We start from the raw sequence: 21,157 nt of genomic DNA, 5'->3' as shown, positions 1-21,157 counted from the left end.
CTATCTCCCACAACTGGTGGTTTTAGGTCTCGTTAGACCTTTTTCGTAGGTAGCCCCACATTGTGGGTCTGTCAGGTCTTGATAATAGAGAGATAATACGCCACTTTCGATTCAAGTATGTTTCGAGTATGTTTACGCAAAAGTCATGATGTCATGTTGTGATTTCAGACACCTGTCACGCCTGAGGCATTCCCCATTGCGTCATTCGACGTATTGTCTCGTTCCCTGTTCTCAGGGAACATAGCTTACAGTAGTAACCTGAGACGTTTTCATGAGCTGTATGCCAAAAACATTAGTGTTAAAACAATAAAACACCTGAAATATTTCAGTTGGTGTGCAATAATATATGAAAGTTTAATTTTTATCATTACATTATGGAAAATAATTAACTATCACAATATGCAAATTTTTTGAGAAGGACCTGTACTAATGTAAGCCTTAGAATCTTCCTAGAGGAGGAACGCTTTCCAGATGCTCACACAGAAAATATGATGTTACCATGGAGAAGATCAGTAAGCCATGGGTTACACCTGAGCTGGGGTTCTGTTTCCCCTGTTGTTAAGCACCTTTTAAGCACACAGACTATTCAAAGCGCTCTAAGGCAAAGAAAACGGGGTTCAAAATTAGCACCATCAAGCCAAATGCTGGTCAAACGTGCAAGTAGCTCGTAGATTTGCTTCACTCAGCAGCTGTAAAAACAATGGTAATGTATTGAGTGGCTGGAGATATTTTACCATTTGCTAATCATTTGGCTGGTGGTCGAAAAAGTACATTTCAAACCCTGAAAGAAAGACATTTAAAAAAATCAGAATAAAATTCATTAAAATAAAAACAGACAAAAATACAGGTAGAGTGCAGTTGCCTCAAAGATTCCACAAATAAATTAATTTAATGGCACAGCAGAAGCTGTATAATACATAAGCAACACTTTCAGTTGAAATACACAGACACGTGGAACAACACTCCTTTATTGTTAAAGAAAACAATCGTTAAGAACAAACTTTACAGTGAAGTAGGAGACGTGTTCAGCACTTACACTATTATAATGAACAACATTTACTTGTTCAAAGATGCAGAAGTCTTCAACGAGGAAGAGGAGCAGATGCAATTTGACGAATTTTTGCTAGATGCTAGACATTCAAAGCAGCAGATTATTTAATGTCTTAAACGTGTAACCACGTTCACAAGATGAGAGTAAATATTACAATGGAAGTTATCAACAGTTTTTTTTCTTAAAGTTACTATATGTTAAATTGATTATTATTATTGATTTTTAAAGATTATTTTTGGCCATTTTTATGTCTTTGTTGACAGGACAGCTGAAGACATGAGGGTTGGAGAGAGGAAATGGCCTCTACATACGAGCGCAGCAGATCAACCGTCAGAGCTTGGAACGAAGGACCCAAAAGCAGTAACAGAGTTTATTCACAATAACTAGAAATGAGGAGAATCTGCCGTAGACAGACGCAGATCTCTTCAGTGCATCACATAAATCAGAGACAGTCAATAGCTGGTACAGCGCTGACTCTTCCCACGCCCAGTGAAGGGACTTCACAGATCACAGGTTACCGGCTGGTAGGACCACGTATAACATTAAACTGACAATGAAACAGAGAAAACAGCGACTAGAAGTAGCCGACCAAATTAGAGGGGAAAACGAGCACAGTTGAGAAAGGATCAGTGTAGGTGTTGATTACTATGGGGACCAGCTGCGATAAGAGAGAGAGAGAGAGGAAAACATGAATGGGAACAACTAAGTGTGTGCGCAGCGCGAGGGCTGAGATGATGAGGAACAGCTGAGCGTGTGTGTGTGTGTGTGTGTGTGTATGGAAAAAGGAAAGAGAGAGAGAAGGCTTCATGACATCAACACCAGATCTCTAGCGTTTTTCTGGCGGCACAGTGAATGACCCACGCTCACGGATTCGAGAGTAGAGATTGTTCCGAACATTTGAGAAATAACTCTTTAAACCGGTGATCGGTTTATAATTTGAGTAAAGAAGAAGCATAAAATCCACCCGAACTCTAATAAAAGCACACGGTTTAGGAACAACAGAATCAAAATCCCTCATACAGCCTTGAATTTCAGTATTTTTCATATGACATTTTGATAAGGGGTGAGGAATGCTCAAGACAGTTTTATATTCAAACATATCTGAAATGACCATGTAGACCATGTATTTCTCCAGCATAAGATCCAGGTCCCGTAAATACACATCGATTGCAGCTTCGATCTCCTGAACACAGTCTGATTCGGGTTTTCCAGCCTGGATCTCCAGCCGGGCCTCGTGGATCAGCATCTGCAGGTGGAAGGCGGCTCCGTTGACCCAGATCTTGAACCCGCGGCTGCTCATCTGTCCGTCCTGCAGAATTGAGTTCCTGAGGATGGTGAGATGGTCGCTCAGCTGATGTTCCAGTCTCCGTATCTCCTCCCGTAATAGTTGGTCATTGTTCATGTACATGCGATGGCGTTTCAGATACTCTGACATTGTGTCTCGGACACCCGAAGCTTTCTCTTCCCCAAACACTCGTCGTAACAGGCTGTATGGGTCATCATCAGTTGTCTGAGTGCCGCTTTTGACGGCGATCTCTATGATCATGGAAATCACCAGAGCTCCAAGACCGACAGCATTCGGGACTGAGTTCAGACCACCAAGGGCAGATCCCAGACTGCCGACGTAATCCGGCACCGTGTCGAGCATCTCATTAGAGAAGGCCTGCAGCGCAGCGTTAGAGTCGGGCCCAGAATACTTCAGCAGAGACTCATCTATGCCTACATCTGGTAAGAGGCATGGTTGATGCTGTAAGATGTCTTCATAAATCTGAAGAGCAGCCCTCTCATAGCTCCATCGCATGATTGTTCCTCTCGATCTGTGATTGCTCACACAGTGTTCGGATGTCCCTCGACCAGCAGACTGACCACTATAACCAGAATACTGAGCTCTAACCCAGCCAGCTCCCTCACTTATAACCAGGATGGCAACTCTAGCAGCCAATCAGAGCTCTGGAAAGTGGTTATGCGTGGGTCTTATATAAGCACAATGTTTTTGTGTTGTTCATTTATTCACAGGACTTATTCTGAGGCTGCGTACGGGAAAAGACAAGTTGAGTACGGGAAAAGGCAAGCTGATTTTCAGCCTAATGCACCCTGGATCGCATCTATTCTGCATCTACAAAAAAAAAAATTAATTCTGGGGTCAGATGAGGGTAAAGATGGGATTTTCTTTCTTTCATGAGGGTGTGAATAAAGCCTAAGTCGCCTGGCGAGATGTGAATCCCCAAACCCCTCCAAAACCGCTCTCTGGCTCAGACAATGTGTCTGTCAGTGGGCATTGTGTGCTTAAAAGCGTCTATAGCGGGCCGTCTGAGCAGGAGAAAAGCCTTGCGTCATGTTTCCAGGAAGCCTGTGTGAGACTGGAAAACTGAAACACACACTCACCAGAGTCCTCTGAAGACAAAGGACAAATTAACATGAGAACAACTCACACACAAACACCGCCACTCTTGCAGAGACCGCTCACACAAGAATTTATGTTTTGAATGTGAATATGATATTATATGATATGAAGATGACTGGTAATAATGTCTCATTTCCAAAGAAGTAAAAAAAAAAGGTAATAAGGTTTTTAAGAATATAGAAATATCTTGCACACAGAAGGCTGTGTCTTTGAGTTAACACCGTCTGGCCTTTTGTTCAAATGGTCTGCCCCCAGTACAGTGAGTCTGGGGGGCTGAATTCAGTAACTTTCCATTGTAACCTGGTGATTTAGATATCAGGTAAGGTCTTGCTATATAAGGGAAACGCAACGGAAAGACGGGGCCCTTAGATGAGCCGTGAGTTGGGAGTTCAGACCCCCAGCTCACGTAACCATGTCGGGTAAAGGATTCTTCTTTGTTCTAGAACATTTGATGGTTTGCATTAATTATCTTTGAATTGATTACAGAATTGTAATAATACATTTACCTGACATTGTTTTTTTTTTATTATTCTAACAGACTTTGACTTTAATGACTGAATTTAGTCATTGACTCTGAACACGAAGACCATCACACGGAAAACAAATGACGGAACGATCCGACCAAGACTGCAAACAAGAGGAGACTTAAAAAGGGAACAAATCAAGAGGGAACCGGTGGAAGAACTCAAACACTAATCAGATAACGAGGGGGAGGGATCAAACAACAACGAGAGCACTGCATGGCCCAACATAACAAAGACACCCATGTGCAATACAAGACCCACACGTGACACTCGTAAAGGAACATTATTTCATTGCATCTGGCAATGCGAGCACTTCCAAGTGATCGGTGTATTATCTGAAACAGCCTTTCTCAAAGTGGGTGCCGCGGCACACTGGGGTGCCCCCTGACTGTGTCTGGGGTGCCGCCAAAAAATTACGTAGGCTAAAAAAAATAAAAAAACAACTGACATTTCATATATAAATATATTTGAATTTACATGTTTACATTCTTCTTTTTAAACATATGAACGTATTAATAAAATTGTAAATTCATTTTAGATAAATATATAAAATTAAGCATAAAAATCCGTCTCGCAAGACACGAAACTTGACAGAAGTGACGCAATCCATAGCAACGCGTTATAGCAACAACACCTCAGACTGACAGAAACGTAAAAATAATCGTAAATTTAGGTCACTTTAGTTACAGCATTGTGGATCTTTTTTTTTTTTTTTGAAAAGAAAATCCCCCCAAGAACCGGACAGTTTTTCTGTGAAATGGAGCCTCAGCCTACTTCTTCGGTACTGGGGATGCAACATGCCCTCTCCCGTTGTGTCTAATATACTATCAAACCAAGGGATGATTCCGCAAACTTAAAAGACACCTGACCACCTCTCATCCAACCCTGCTAGGATAGGGCGGCTGTGTGGGTCGCACCAGGCTCACGTCTCGATTGTGGTCACCCCCACCCCCGGCTTGTGTAAGCGCGTATACGCGCTGCATGCACGCATGTAGATCGTTCTCCCTCTCTCGTTGTGGATTATTGTTTGTGTGTATGTGTATGTGTGTGTGGGTGTGTGCGTGTGTGTGTGTGTGTGTGTGTGTGCATGTGCATGTGCATGGCACGGATAAAAAACAAACATATTCCCTATATGGAAAAACATTCCTGCTTATCTCTGGTGCATTTTTTAACATGCATCTTTTTCTTATTGCGTTGTATGTATATATATTAATGTCTTCCCCTTTTTATTTTATTTTAACTGCATCCTGCACTTCATTTGAGTTCTCCTGGTCTGGATTTGTTATTGGGCGGTCCACCTCTTACGGTTTTATGGCATTTGTGTCTCTGATTAATTATTTTGTAAATTACCTTGCTAACCTTTGTTTTTAAAGGTACTATACAGTTTTTATTATTATTGTTATTTACAGTTCATATTATGCTCTGTTCAGTCTAACTAAACAAGACATTTACATTTGGGTTATGCAGTGTTTTTTTTTTTTAATTATATTTTACACTGGGGTGCCTTGAGATTTTATGCACTTCTGAAAGGTGCCCTGACTGAAAAAAGTTTGAGAAAGGCTGATCTGAAAGTATAGACCTTATTCAGAGCAGCGCCATGACAGGTATGAAAGTGAGGCTGTGAGGGATAGACTTACCGTGTTTCCAATGGCATCCGCTGTAAAAAGCTGAATAAAGCGGCTAGATTACTTACAAGTTTCCACAGCTTACATTGTCGGGAGTTTTTTGTCAACTGACATTTCTTAGAAAGATATTTTTCCAGTGTTTCATGAGCAGAACAATCCGAAAACACATTAAATAACAGTACAGCCCATTGAAGAGATGCATGTCTATCCCTCACAGCCTCGCTTTCGTTCTCATTAAAAACCAAAGATGGCGCTGCCGTGAATGAGGCGTATTGCTAAAGAAATCCCGTTTGCCCCAAAATCTGTATTCTTGGTCCACTCCACCTGCCTTATCCTTGAAAATACATGAACAGAAGCTTAGAAATCTGTGTTTATTGCAAGCGAAAACCTGATTGCCATACACTGGAAAAGTACTTGTCCAACTTTATCACTCTGGATCAGAGAATTGTCTTCTTGTATAGCAAAGACTGACTTACTCAATCAAACGAAAACAAAAAAACCCCCACACATATCTGACAGGATCTGGGACTTTTCTTAATTTTCTAGAACAGAATGGAATGATTTTCTGTATCTGCCAGTCCGGGAAGTGGGATAAGACGGCCTCGTGTGTACATTTTATCCCGTACTTGAATTTCAACGGTTTGTACACAATCATCTCTGGTAGGAGATGGAAGGAGTTTGACCCCACGACCTATGGGCCACTTGGGGTCAGTTATCATTACCACGGGATATCCAGTTGGATGCTGTCATTATAACGGGGATGAAGGCTTGGCATCTCGTAGGTAACGGATCTATTAAGTTCTGAAAATGCCGCTACCCATGTCCAGGCTTAAGAACAGCCGTTAGGTCCAAACTCGAGACAGGACGCGCTCTAAGACAGCGCCCACTCTTTTAACGGGGGCGAGCGCCAGTGAAAGAGCGGTTTTGAGCGAGAGGGACTTCAGTGGCTCATTCGGGGCGGCCTTCAGTGCTTCCAGGACCGTGGAGAGGTCCAGATAGGCACAGCGGGTGACGCGCAGGGTTTAGCCTCTTCACCCCTTCAAGGAAGCGGCGGACCAGGCCGTTTCTCCCCAGTGTTTGTCCGGCCGTCCGCGTGATGGCCACCACATATACTTTAAACGTGGAGGGGGTGCGACCCTTGCCCAAAAGCTCTTGTAAAAGGGCGAGTACACGCGGTATCTCGCACGAGTGTGGGTTCAGGTTTCTAGCGGCGCACTCTCCATTTCTGAATTTTATTAAATGCAGTCACCACAAAATACACATCAGCAGGAGTTGGGCAGCAATCAGAAGATGCGCGCCGCCATTGTTAACATTGTTTTGTGCGCTGGAGACGCGCGTTCATGTGCACTAGCACGCGCGTTATTGTATTGTTGTATTTTTTCATATAATATTTACTGGAAAATATGTGTAAATATGTATTATTGTTTGGTTTTGGGTGATGTGAGTGCCAATAAAATTCCCAGTTACAAAGAACAATGTCTTTATTTACAGTAAATACACATACGGTTCGATGCGAATATTATTACACATCAGCACAAATTATACTCCACCAGCCCAATGTATTGAATTTAAACAGAACCTTTTCATATGTTTCAGAAACACAGATGATCACAAACCTGAGAACTAAATCACAACGAGTTCAAGAAGCATCAAAATATCATCATCAGAGGACATGGATACAATTCTTAGATCTCTTTAAAATGTCAAAAACAGTGACATGTAAACACAGGTGAGATGACAAAAACACACACAAAGCTTAAATTATCATATACAATCACATGAAGATTATAACACGTACACCATAAGCACAATAACAAATACAAAACAAGTGTGTTTCCACAGATGTGCATAATTCTTCCAGATCACCAACACTCCCTTTATTCCTCTATGAGAATCACCTGGAATCATATTATATTTCTGATTTGAATTAAGACCTCAGACTTATATTCGATTATAAACTTGTTTCTGCCACAGAGTAAAAAAAAAAAGGTAACCGTGACTTTTACTCTCACACTTTTGAGAAAAAAGACAGATTTGTGAACTCAACTTTACAAAAGATTAATTAGAAAAACTCAAACCTGCGAGAAATAGTCAGAATTATGAGAAAAACTCGCAATTACAAAAAGTTCGAATTGCGAGAAATAATGTCTGAATTGTGAGAAAATCTCGTAATTACAAAAAAATCTGAATTGTGAACTAAACTACAAAAATTAAGTCAGTTTAGATATAATCTCATAACTACAAAAAAGTCAGAATTGCGAGAAAAGCTCTCAATTACGAAAAGTTAGAATTGAGAGAAATACAGTCAGAATTGCGAGAAAAACTCGTAATAACGAAAGGTTAGAATTGCAAGAAATAATGTCTGAATTTTGAAAAAATCTCGTAATTATGAAAAGTTAGAATTGCGAGAAATAATCGTAATAAAAAAAACGGAATTGTGAACTAAACTTTACAAAAAATGAAGTCAGTTAGATATAAACTCATAACTATGAAGAAAGTCAGAATTGCAAGAAAAACTTGTAATTACGAAAAGTTAGAATTGCGAGAAATAAAGTCTGAATTGTGAGAAAATCTCGTAACTACGAAAAGTCAGAATTGCGAGATAAAAACTCACAATTCCCTTTTTTTATTTTGTTATTCTGTGTTGGAAACAAGCTTCTGTAGATTGTATTGTGATTGTAAATGAAAGATTGGTCAGGTAAGTCGCTCACGGTTTGATTGACAGGCGTCAGTTATAATCAGCGAAGCCTCTAAACGCCGGCGGCGCTCAGCGGGACGAACTTCTGGGCCTGAGCGGCTCCGATCTCGGCCACGTACAGGTCAGAACTCTTCAGGTCCAGGTCCACCAGGTGTGGCTTCACATCTTCAGCCAGCTCAATGGTGCTGATCACCTGACACTGGCCGATGATGCCGATGGGCGGAGCCTCCAGCAGAGTGATCTGATTGGTGTTTAACTGGGCCACCACTATGTACTTCTGGTCAGGAGTGAATCTGCGGGTCGTAAACACACAACATCTACAGTACGCATTCAGAAGTGCAGATCACGGCTCGTCAGTGCTTTACATCCACAGAAGCACAAATACCGTCGTCCTACAGTTCAACCACAATTGTATATTATCATCAATAAAGACTTTAAATTGTTTATTGTAAGTATTATTTGGAAAATATGTATTACATAGTTATTACACACTATTGTACAGTGCTGTTAAATGCATCATGTAAATTATATTTTTTATTGTTTATTTATTTTTATGTAGTTTTATTAACTTAATCTTTTTATTGAAACATTTTTAACTTTTTTTTCACTTATCTTAATCTAATTTTGTCATGTAATTTAAAATAAGTAAACAAAACAGTTTAAAATAACAATTAAACAATGTTTAAATATTTAAATTAGATTAAAATAAATAATAAACAATAAATATTTGTTTAAATCTTAAAGGGGGGTTGACTGCGATTTCACTTTTTTGATTTTAAATATTGCACCCCATAAACACAATCATGCAAAGAAAAAAAAAACAGTTATCCCCCCCTTTAATATTTTAAACTATTCTTTATTTATTTTCAACATTTTTGTTGTTTACTATTTTATTTGAATCTATTTATTTAATGACTTTTTATGTTTATTTTAATGTTTAAAGTAACATTTTGTTGTTTACTATTATTATAAATTATTTTAGATTTATTTATTTATAACATTTTTTTGTTTACAGTTTTATTTTCATGTAGTTTTTTAAATAATTATTTATTTTTGAACAAATTTTTTATTATATACTTTATTTTAATGTAACGTTTATAATTATTATTTATTCCAAACACATCTGTATCATTTAATTACTGATCTAATCTATATTAATCTAATTATTAATCTATAAAATCTATAGTTCTTTTTTATTTAAATAAACTTTAAATGTATTTATTAAAATATTAGTTTAATGTTTTTATTTATTTATTTTACTCTGTCCCCATTCTGCAGTACCTTGCAGAGTAATTATTTAACTTATTTTTTATTATTTATTGATTGATGATGTGTGTCACCTGACTGAGTACGGCGCGTCGTCTTTAAAGCAGCTTCCCCACGAGCCGAGCCAGTCGCCCGTCACCGAGTTAAACACCTGGATACGCTTGTTCCCCCGGTCGGCGACCCACACCTGAACACACACACACACCCTTAGATCTGAAGACTGATGGAGAGACCGGAAATCTTTTGATTGCAATACAAAGATTTGCAAAATGTTTTCAGCAAGAACATGAACTAAAGTTCCCGGTGAAACAGGAACACACACATGAAAACACACATCATGAACACACACATGAACACACACCCTCTGATAGCTGTCGACCGCCACACTGTGAGGGATGTAGAACTGAGCCAGTCCTGGACCTCTCTCTCCGTGCATCCAGAGAACCTGCAGATCTGACACACACGTCTATATTACCAACACAAGACTATCACTCTAGAGTCTAGAGGGTTCCACTCGAGCCCGACAGCCAAAACATTTTGTTCCGATGCTTTCAGGGACTCTCTAGGGCTTCTCCCTTGACTGTATGCCTCCACGTCCCCCCGATATCCTGCAAGCTTATCCTAACTATACGGTAATTGCTCTTCTATGCGACAGAACCTTCCATGGTCATGACACAATCGTTAGCCTATTTTTATACAAAAAAGTCTGCTACGGAGCCATTACATTACATGAGATACAAGGTAATGGAGCTTTTTATGCATTGTGATGTTTCTTTAGAAATAAACAATGGACAAATGGAGTCTTTAAACGCTTCAGATGTAAAGTTATTCACTGTCAAAGTGAAGCCAAAATGAAAGGGTTAATGAAAATTCTGTCAGTATTTAGGTATTTTTTCCTACTATGGTAGTCAATGGGGATTGAGATCTGTTTGATTAAAACATTCTTCCAGATATCTTCCTTTGTGTTCAGCAGAACAAATAAACACATAGAGGTTGGGAACAACATGAGGGTGAGTAAATACTGACAGAATTTTCATTTTTGGGTGAACTAACCCTTGAATGGGAGTCAACGCAATGCTAACGGAAGGTGATGGCTAATTATACTCCAGTTTGGATGCGTACACGAACAGCTGCGGACTACTTGTATTTATATGTCTGCTGAGGTCTGTTGGGTGAACACGTTCCACAAACGCGGAGTAGATCGGCTCGGATAATAGCAAATAAGAGTTTGTTTGTTTTTCAGCGCATGCGCTGTTAGCCTAGTGACCGCATGTACTTGTTAAAAAACTCAAATGCTTTGGAATATCACACACAAAATATGATGTTACCATGGATAAGATCAGTAAGCCATTGGTTACACCTGAGCTGGGGTTCTGTTTCCCCTGTTCTTAAGCACCTTTTAAGCACACAGACTATTCAAAGCGCTCTAAGGCAAAGAAAACGGGGTTCAAAATTAGCACCATCTAGCCAAATGCTGGTCAAACGTGCAAGTAGCTCGTAGATTTGCTTCACTCAGCAGCTGTAAAAACAATGGTAATGTATTGAGTGGCTGGAGAAATTTTAACATTTACTAATCATTTGGCTGGTGGTCGAAAAAGTACATTTCAAACCCTGAAAGAAAGACATGAATGGCACAGCAGAAGCTGTATAGTATATAAGCAACACTTTAAGTTAAAATACACACGTGGAACAACGACACTCATGATCCTTTATTGTTAAAGAGAACATCACAAAAGTAATCGTTAAGAACAAACTTTACAGTGATGTAGGAGACGTGTTCAGCACTTACACTATTATAATGAACAACATTTACTTGTTCAAAGATGCAGAAGTCTTCAACGAGGAAGAGGAGCAGATGCAATTTGAAGGATTTTTAAACCAGAAATAGAACTAAAATATTTCAGATGCTAGACATTCAAAGCAGCAGATTATCTAATGTCTTAAACGTGTAACAAAACACAGATAACACACACATGTAGATCACAAGATGAGAGTAAATATGTTAAACTATTACACTGGAAGTTTTATCAACACTTTATTTTACTTGAAGTTATTTAATGTCAAATTAAAAGATTATTATTATTTTTTAAAGATTATTTTGGCCATTTTTAGGCCTTTATTGACAGGACAGATGAAGACATGGGGGGGGGGGGGGGTGACATGCAGCAAAGGGTCAAAGGTCAGAGTGAAACCCAGGCCCGGTGCATCGAAGAGTACACCTCTACATATGATCTACACATCACCAATCCGATCCCTTCTCAACACCATATATCTACACTAGCCTGCAGACATGACCGGCACAGTGAATGAACCACGCTCATGGATTCGAGAGTTGAGATTGTTGTTGACATTTAAAAAATAACTCTTTAAACCGGTGATCGGTTCATAATTTGAGTAAACAACATTAAAAAAAGCCGTCCAAACTTCTCCAAGGTCTTTCATCCTGTGGGTTTTGTGTTCCTTCAGCAAAGTATCCAAGTGCTGTGAATACTCATTGATTGCAGCTTTGATTACATGAACACAGTCTGATTCGGGTTTTCCAGCCTGGATCTCCAGCCGGGCCTCGTGGATCAGCATCTGCACATGGAAGGCGGCTCCGTTGACCCAGATCTTGAACCCGCGGCTGCTCATCTGTCCGTCCTGCAGAAGGGAGTTCCTGAGGATGGTGAGATGGTCGCTCAGCTGATGGTCCAGTCTCCGTATCTCCTCCCGTAATCGTTGGTCATTGTTCATGTACATGCGATGGCGTTTCAGATACTCTGACATTTTGTCTCGGACACCCGAAGCTTTCTCTTCCCCAAACACTCGTCGTAACAGGCTGTACGGGTCATCGTCAGTTGTCTGAGTGCCGCTCTTGACGGCGATCTCTATGATCATGGAAATCACCAGAGCTCCAAGACCGACAGCATTCGGGACTGAGTTCAGACCACCAAGGGCAGATCCCAGACTGTTGATGTAACCCGGCACCGAGTTCAGCATCTCAGTAGAGAAGGCCTGCAGCGCCGCGTTAGAGTCGGAACCAGAATACTTCAGCAGAGACTCATCTATGCCTATATCTGGTAAGACTTGTAGATCATCATTCTGTACATGGTATCTATACATCTGAAGAGCAGCCGCCTGAATCTCCTCCTGTGAGTATGAGCCGCCCATGATTGTTCCTCTCGATCTGTGATCGCTCACACAGAGTTCGGATGTCCCTCGACCAGCAGACGGACCACTATAACCAGAATACTGAGATCTAACCCAGCAGCTCCCTCACTTATAACCACCTCCAGCAGCCAATCAGAGCTCTGGAAGATGGTGAGGCGTATTTGTTGACTTCTCTCTAAAGTCCAATGTGTTCAATGTCCAGAAAAACACACTGTGCCGCATGAATCTACACTCATAGTTTATTCAAACACAACCCTAATGCAGAGATTAGAGATTGTTCCTAAGTGTTTTATAAGATACTTCAATAAAGAAAACTTTCCCAGAATCCTCCTCAGAAACAGGACAAGCCAAAAACATGATCAGGACATTGACTTCACCCACGTCAGCATTTATACTGTGTAATATCGTGTGATAAACAGGATTCTTTTTTAACTGGATCTGTGCAACTGAGGATTTTTTCATGTGAATAGTTAATTTTGGCGAGAGTATAATATCTGGCTCAGGCCGTTGCTGTCATAAGTGTAGAAAATGTGCCCACATCTCAGTGTTCACCCCTACACACAAGTGCACACCCAACGTGTCTCTTTCTCTCATGAAGCTGGCAAATGGCGCTGGAGTGTTAGATGTAGGAAATGTGCCCACAACTATGTGCCCACGCCAACTCTCTGCCCGCTCTGTCACACGGTCAAAACAGCCTCATATCATATAAGTTACATACCCGCTCACACTTACTAACATACAAACACTTCACCCCAGGCACAAAACGTTACCCGTTCAAAGCAATCGGGACGTCACATATGAAACAGCCAGCCAGCGCTGTCAGCGAGCCGCCGTATTCAAGCGTCGAGGGCATGCGCGCCGCGCCCACACCTCCGGTTCAGTTTCTGGAGCCGCGATCGGAAACAGGAGGCCATTGAGCACAGGCTTCCGGCTGCAGACAAATCAGAGCTGCGTTTCAGGCTGAAGAGGGAACGAGTATAGCGTACGCCACGAGAGACTTTCGCTTCAGTCGATGAAAACCAGGGAGACAGCCGTCGAGCCTCTCTTTTATACGCTATGCCACACCCATTCTGGCGGGCTGTGACGCGTAGAGGGCGTGGTGGTAGGCTGCTGCAATAGCCGCAGGGCAGCCAATGAGCAGTCTAGGTCTGCTAGCTGCTGCACTGCGTTGACAATAAACACAACATTAAGGATCATTTTTTGGCTTCATTTCTCGGGTACCCGTAGCGTAAGCAACTTGCGCAATACTCGCTCACTCTTCTAGAGAGAACCGAGGTTACATAAGGTAACCAAGTACGTTTCGTTTTGCATCTATTATATCACGAAAAGAGTAGCGAAAGCCAAGGTGCGAAATTAGAAATTGCAGTGACAGATTTGAGAAGTGCCCAATTGAGCTTGTACTGCAGCGTATGTGAATGTAAGAGTTAGTGCAAATATATTTCGAGTTTGTCTCTGTCATTGTGTTTCTGTAAAAGGCAATTTATACACGTGTGACTGTTGTGTGCGGCTTGCCAGTGCAAATCTCAACGTTCGACTTCAGATTTGCGTTGTACAGATTTCACATCAGACCTGTGAGTGTAGATGTTATTGTAATATTTATTGTACAAGTTCTCAGAATCACATCTACTCTCGAGTTTAGCTGCTCTTTTACCTTCATATCTCTCTCACATTTGACCAGGACGACAGCAGCCAATCAGAGCTCTGGAAGATGGTGAGGCGTATTTGTTGACTTCTCTCTAAAGTCCAATGTGTTCAAGGTGTAGAAAAACACACTGTGCCGCATGAATCTACACTCATAGTTTATTCAAACACAACCCTAATGCAGAGATTAGAAATTTGTGTTTTATAAGATACTTCAATACAGAAAACTTTCCCAGAATCCTCCACAGAAACAGGATATTGACGTAACCTCGTCAGCATTTATACTGTCCAATATTTTGTGATAAACTGGATCTGTGCAACTGAGGATTTTGTTCACGTGAATAGTTATTTTTGTTTTAAACAAGTTTATTAAACAACAATATATAACAAACATTTACTCAAACACACACATCTCATTTACTAATCATGCATATGCATAATTCACATAAAAACACCAGTAACTTTCACACTGATGATGTGTGAACCGGGAACACGTCCCATAAATCCTGATGTACTCGTTACATCATAAGAAAAATGGCATCTACGACGAAGGAGGATCGCCTGGACACACACACACACACACACACCTGGAGAGAGTTTGATCAGCCGGTTGTTCACGCCACCGTCTCCGTCCACGATGTAGATTTCTCCGGAGCTGTGGATGAAGATCTCGGCCGGCTGGTCGAACTGCAGCGGACTGAGGGACGATCCGGCTTTCCCGGGGGATCCCAGAACACGCAGGAGCTTCCCGTCCGGGGAATACTGCTTCACCGTGTGTCCGAACGGCCCTGCACACAGGAGCCAGTCAGCTTTACTCACTCACACACACACCACAAGTCAAGTCAGCTTCACCTATACTGCGCTTCATACATTTATATTTGAATACATAGTAATATTAGTGGTGAATGCGCTGCTTTTAAAAACACTTCTGCTGTGTTAACTCCTGAGCTGAGGAATTATGATCAATAAGGCCTTTCTGTCTTCATTAAAAATAAAAAGCAATTAAAATTTCTATTTGGCCAGTGGAAAAGATTGAGAAAAACTTTCTTTGAAATGTATTTTACACTGTTCATTTTTTTATGAATATTAATATTTATTAACACGAGTCAGGAACAGTGTGGCGAGCAGGACGAGGCCGGCGTCGCGATCGATGATGAGCGCACGAATCTCTCGCGGAGGAGCAACGGCAGTGGAGGGAGAGACAGGACTAGGCCTGGAGCCCTAGACGTGTGTGTGTGTGTTAGTTTTATTATATGTGACCGCAGTCGTCCGTGAGCGGCTGTGTTTTACTGCCGTTTTGTTTTAAAAGTTTTGACAGTAATTTTATTATTAAATTGGGTCGAATGTTCTGCTTCTTGATACAGATTGGCTACTAAATGATTTTTAGCAATGTAATGTAATGCACATCCATATCTCATATTTTCCTAATGTCTCGTACCGTTAAACATGGAATCACTTTGATTTGCGGATCAGGATATAGTAAAACGAGGCGTTGTCACAGGTGAAACTCGAAAAATTAGAATATCGTGCAAAAGTTCATGCATTTCAGTGATTCAAATTAAAAGGTGAAACTACTATATTTAGTATATGTATATATATGATCATACTTTTCAAAGGGCCGACATTTCTGCATTTCAAAATCCTTTTTTATTGATTTCATGTAATATTCTCATTTTCTGAGATTTTGAATTTGGGTTTTCATTAGCTATAATACATAATCATCAAAATTATAACTTTAATTATAACACATTTTTGGAGTTTCACCTGAATATGGTTATTTCAGGGAGAAGGCGCATGTGCACAGTCTTCAGGCCTGCTCACACCGGACGAATTTTGCGCGTTATTCGCCGACGTTTAAAGGGTTAGTTCAGCCAAAAATGAAAATTCTGTCAGTATTTACTCACCCTCATGTTGTTCCAACCCCGTAAGACCTTCGTTCATCTTCGGAAAACACAAATTAAGATATTTAAGATATTAAGATCGCTCCTGCATACAGTCCATAGGCTTCTTGAGGGAATGACTCTTGCTGTCCTCGAAAAGTCATTAAAGACATCGTTAAAATAGTCCAAGTGACTACAGCGGCTCAATCTTAACTTTATCAAACGACGAGAACACTTTTGTGCGCAAAAACAAACAAAAATAACGACTTTATTTCAACTATTGGTTTATTTCTCCCTCTGCGCGAGTCAGGTTACTAGTTTAATAGCGTAAGCTTCTGTTATTGTACGTCACACGCATCACACACATGACCAGCGTCGGCCAATAGTGAGCCTACGTGTGACGTAGCTTTACACAATCACATTACGCTAACTGACTACAGGCCCATGGAGAAGGAAGTGAATAGTTGAAATAAAGTCGTTATTTTTGTTTGTTTTTTGCACACAAAAAGTGTTCTCGTGGTTTGATAAACTTAAGATTGAGCCCCTGTAGTCACTTGGACTATTTTAACGATGTCTTTAATGACTTTTCGAGTCATTCCCTCAAGAAGCCTATGGACTAGTATGCAGGAGCGATCTTAATATCTTAAATATCTTAATTTGTGTTGCGAAGATGAACGAAGGTCTTACGGGGTTGGAACAACATGAGGGTGAGTAAATACTGACAGAATTTTCATTTTTGGGTGAACTAACCCTTTAACGACTCGTGACGAAACAATGGGCGCCAATGTGAGTGTTCACACCGACACATAAAACGACACATTTTTTAGTTTGAAATGTCGCGTCAAAAACTATCCGACCAATGAGATTGGCGCTTTTGCTCACGTGTTTGGAGCTTCTGAAGTTACAGTAAAACACAACTTGGGGGCCCTCAAACACAAAACGGTCTTGCCCAGTAGCGTCACCGTCTACACAGCCAGGAAGAATTAAGACAAGGAAGATGCAAGGCAAGATGAATGTAGAGCTGCCGGTCTCGTGGGTGCTAGAACATAAAGAACTATATGACAAACGCCGCCGACAGGGACTACAAGCATCTTGATAAAAGAAAACTGATAAGGAGTGGTATTGCAGAGCAAATTGGCGCCATCTAATGTCAGGGAATGAATTTGCATGTTCACTCGGCTCACCGTCAGTGAAAATCTCTTGGGTGTGAACACAAAAAACGCGTTGAAAAACACTGACGAATAACACGCGCTGATATTCGCCCCGGTGTGTACGGGCCTTTCCTCTGACTGGGGTTATAAAGGGGATTCTGTTCTTCCAGGCACATGTACACTTTTAGTGAGGGTCCCAAAACCCACCGTTCCCCACATCCGTGATCCACAGGGACGGGTCGGCCGAGGCGTTGGCCAGGAACATCCCGTGAGGCATCTCCAGTGTGCTGCTGTTCCAGGCCTGCAGGAACTCTCCATCCGTGCTGAACACCAGCACCTTCGGGATGTTCTCGCCTCTCTGAGAGCACACACACACACACACACACTTTGTTATATATACAGATATTTGAACTAAATGATTTAAAACACCATTTTTAGGTTTGACATGAATCATAATGAGCTGTCAAAACTACTAGTGATATTATAATGTCTATATATGAAGAGAGTAGAAGGACACGTGTGCTTCTATAACCAGCAGAGGAACACTCACTGCCTCACTCTCAGTTTTTGGTTTTCCACCAGTCATCTCTACTAAAGCAAGACACATTTTCACATTTTAGATATAGATATAGATTGTAATTAACGATAGATGAGAAACTGCTTAATCCGGTGGCCTGCTGCACAAAGCTAGCTGGACAAACTCAGAGTTTCAGAGCAGGGTTAGAGTTGATAACTCCAACATTATTTGCTTTATTTCAGGTTCAGTGGTCTCACAAAGCTCTTAATGAATATAAAACCAAAAGCAAAACCTGTGAAAAGAACTATATTAGTGAGCAGAACGAGCCAATGAGTGGTCCCCTGCTGCCATCGGCTGGTCATAATGGCAATTTCAGTCAATTTATCATAGGAATATGACATTTTTCACCTTTAAATGTTATATTTGCCAGATCTCTGTAAAAGTGTGCCTTCTTGTTTAGAGTCATATGTCAGATTTACTTTTTTGTGCATGCCTTGAGGACTTACAGGCTTTCAGGGACCCCTGGTCAAGCCACATATTGAGATGACCCTATTATAATCATCTAATTGCGAAAATTCAACTTTATTTGGAAATGATTGACTAGAGAGTCCTCAGCACTTCACACGTGAATATGATTTACCCCTTATTTTATTTCAGCTAGATGCCAAGGCAACAGTTCCCATTTTCAAAATAGAACCAGAATAAAAGTTAATCAAAATATATAGAATTAATTAAAATGTACAAAATGAATAATAAAAAATATAGATATTTCCAAAAACAAAATATTAGTACAAAAACTAACGCGAAATAACAAGTCACATTTATTTATCTGGCGCTTTTCAAAGCAGCTTCACAGTGATAACATGAAAATAATACAACACCGATCAATAATATATGCTCTGTGTTGATCATATATCATTGAAACAGTGGAAAATATAAAAATGAAATCGAAAATAACGATAGTAAAATAATTGTATCTCACCTCACTTAAATCGTATCTCATAATTCGTTCATGAGTGTGTGCTCCTCACCTGCGCCACATAGACACGCCCCCTCAGGTGATTGACAGCCACTGCGAACACCTGACCGCTGAACAGCTCGGGGTTTCTGGGCCACGAAATGTCCAGTTTATAAAGCGCGCGCCCGGAAACACGGAAACCCGCGTGAGATCGCGACGCGACGCTCGTCTAGAAAAAAAAACAGAAACTTGAATTTTTCCTCACAAAAATTTTATTTTAGGTGAATTATAAACAATACATATTGTCACTATCCACGATACAAATTGATGCATTTTTATACTGTGATATAACCGGACAAGTAGTACTAAACAATCCCACCACAGTAATATATGAATAATATTACAGTATAGTATCCTTATTGTATTCATTAGCGTTAGTTTATTCCACTTGCAAACAAATTAGAAATATATAATTGTAATACCATACATTAAAGTATACTTTGAAATAACACGTAACGTTGGCATAGTTTCATATTTAATCTCCGGTGACACTGAACACTAATCAATCAAACTCACGCGAGAGCTGATGGCGCCACACATGAACATGAGGAAGAGGAATAACGCCATAGCAACAGCAATTAAACAGCAGTAATTACGCCTTCTCATTAGAGATTAAAATGAATCGTTCATCTCGAGCTTGAGTCCAGCGGCGCCGCACTTCCTGTTATGATCACATGACAACTCCTCTAAGCTCATTGGCTGACATTGACAGTGGCGCGGTGACGTCACATGCGATCGAAAAACACTTACTGTAAATAATATTGATATTACAGATCATTACAAATCATTATTCACTCACACTGAGCAAAATAATTCTGATATTTATGAGACTCTGATGCTTGTAAATCAATGAGGTCTTCATAACAGTAGAGATACATTAAATGCATTTAAATATCAATATTTGCCAATAATGTCTCAGTAAGATATTATTAAAATGCTCCATTTTACGATTAAAGCTCTGCAGTTTTAAAACACAATGCAATTATAAATTTGCATATCACTTGTGATTCAGAAGCTTTATAGGTTTAATACGCCAAAATATGAGACATCAAACTAATGAGGAAATAAAACGCTCTCTGTTTGTTTGGGCTGTTGTGGATAATATATATTATGAAAAATCGAAATGGCCTTTCAGTTTCATGATGATGAAGGTATAATATAAAGAATACACAGACGGTTCCAGTGTCTGGAGAGAAGAGAGCCGATCCTCTGACTGTAGAGTTCATTCACTGTTATGGCATTTAGGATAAGTGAAGGTTTGTGCGATCAGATGTGTGTGTGTGTGTGTGTGTGTGTGTGTGTGTGTGAGAGAGAGAGAGAGAGAGAGAGAGAGAGAGAGAGAGAGAGAGAGAGAGAGAGAGAGAGAGAGAGAGAGAGAGAGAGAGAATGTGTGTGTATGTGTAAGTAAACATGCATGTGTTTGTGTGTTTTTACACACACAGTCCAGTACAGTTCACTCCGTTTATTTATAATCTCTCTTTAACGATTTTACTCTGGCTGGATAAAACAGTGCTTTTTAAATAAAGTTTTTAATTAAAATATATTTTTTAAAGAGTTTAATGAAAAAAAAAGGGTTAAATAAACCCGTCTCGGCATGATCAGAATTTTGTCTTAAGTTAAAACTTATTAAATATAATAAAAACGTATTATTTAAACTTTGTTTATATCAGTATGACAATATATACAATATAATATCATATTTCTACAGTTAAACCGTATAGTATTATACAGTAAAATCACGGTACTGAACTATTACCATAGAAAACTTACATGGCACTTCAGAGAAGATCACGTGACTGGACTAGAGTATGATATTACAGTAGCACATGGTTATAACTCATTAGTGTAACCGGATTATTACTGTCATATTACAATTTAAAACAACGAATCGCGTCATGAACATGTTACAGATGATAATCATGAGCTCGTTCTTAATTTCAGAAGGTTTTGACTCAGTAATTGAAGCTAAGCTAACATTAACTTACCTGAACAAACTAACACAACATGAACTTTGAGCTTCACCAACCAAACTGAATTTAATCACTACACACCAAATCACCACTCTTTGAGTGATTTATCCAAAATACCTGTTTACTGTCAGCGCTAAGCTGATGTTTACCAAACACGCACTTTATGAACCATATCTCCGCTCTGATTATGAATATGAGTGCAATGACAGGTGTCGCGCCTATCACGTCTTGATCCGGATCGAGTGAAAATATTCAAGCCGAA

At 40.1% G+C, this 21,157-nt stretch overlaps 3 protein-coding genes across 4 annotated transcripts; all 3 read right to left on the bottom strand.

The window, feature by feature from the left end:
* Nucleotides 1-952: 952 nt before the first annotated feature.
* Nucleotides 953-2,963, bottom strand: LOC148969489 (uncharacterized). Its single transcript, XM_089126351.1, has one exon. It carries the CDS (start codon nucleotides 2,850-2,852, stop codon nucleotides 1,878-1,880), a length of 975 nt encoding a protein of 324 aa, XP_088982477.1. The 5' UTR covers nucleotides 2,853-2,963; the 3' UTR covers nucleotides 953-1,877.
* A 4,097-nt stretch (nucleotides 2,964-7,060) lies between these two features.
* Nucleotides 7,061-19,603, bottom strand: nhlrc3 (NHL repeat containing 3). 2 transcript variants are annotated; one of them, XM_089126350.1, is made up of 8 exons: nucleotides 19,442-19,603; nucleotides 18,939-19,094; nucleotides 17,598-17,748; nucleotides 14,947-15,147; nucleotides 9,930-10,021; nucleotides 9,643-9,755; nucleotides 8,316-8,595; nucleotides 7,061-7,502 (listed from the first exon to the last, which is right to left on the bottom strand). In XM_089126350.1, exons 1-7 carry the CDS (start codon nucleotides 19,529-19,531, stop codon nucleotides 8,355-8,357), a joined length of 1,044 nt encoding a protein of 347 aa, XP_088982476.1. In that variant the 5' UTR covers nucleotides 19,532-19,603; the 3' UTR covers nucleotides 7,061-7,502; nucleotides 8,316-8,354. The 2 variants fall into 2 exon arrangements, with proteins under 2 accessions (XP_088982476.1, XP_088982475.1); XM_089126349.1 differs by having other exon boundaries at nucleotides 7,061-8,595.
* LOC148969488 (uncharacterized) lies at nucleotides 11,263-13,482 on the bottom strand. The gene has a single exon (XM_089126352.1). The coding sequence runs from the start codon at nucleotides 12,716-12,718 to the stop codon at nucleotides 11,846-11,848; it is 873 nt and encodes a 290-aa protein (XP_088982478.1). The 5' UTR covers nucleotides 12,719-13,482; the 3' UTR covers nucleotides 11,263-11,845.
* Nucleotides 19,604-21,157: the final 1,554 nt, after the last annotated feature.

Source organism: Pimephales promelas, chromosome 23 (assembly GCF_988280905.1).
Source record: "Pimephales promelas chromosome 23, fPimPro1.hap1.1, whole genome shotgun sequence".
Lineage (NCBI taxonomy): Eukaryota > Metazoa > Chordata > Actinopteri > Cypriniformes > Leuciscidae > Pimephales > Pimephales promelas.
This window is presented reverse-complemented; position numbering and strand designations above follow the sequence as displayed.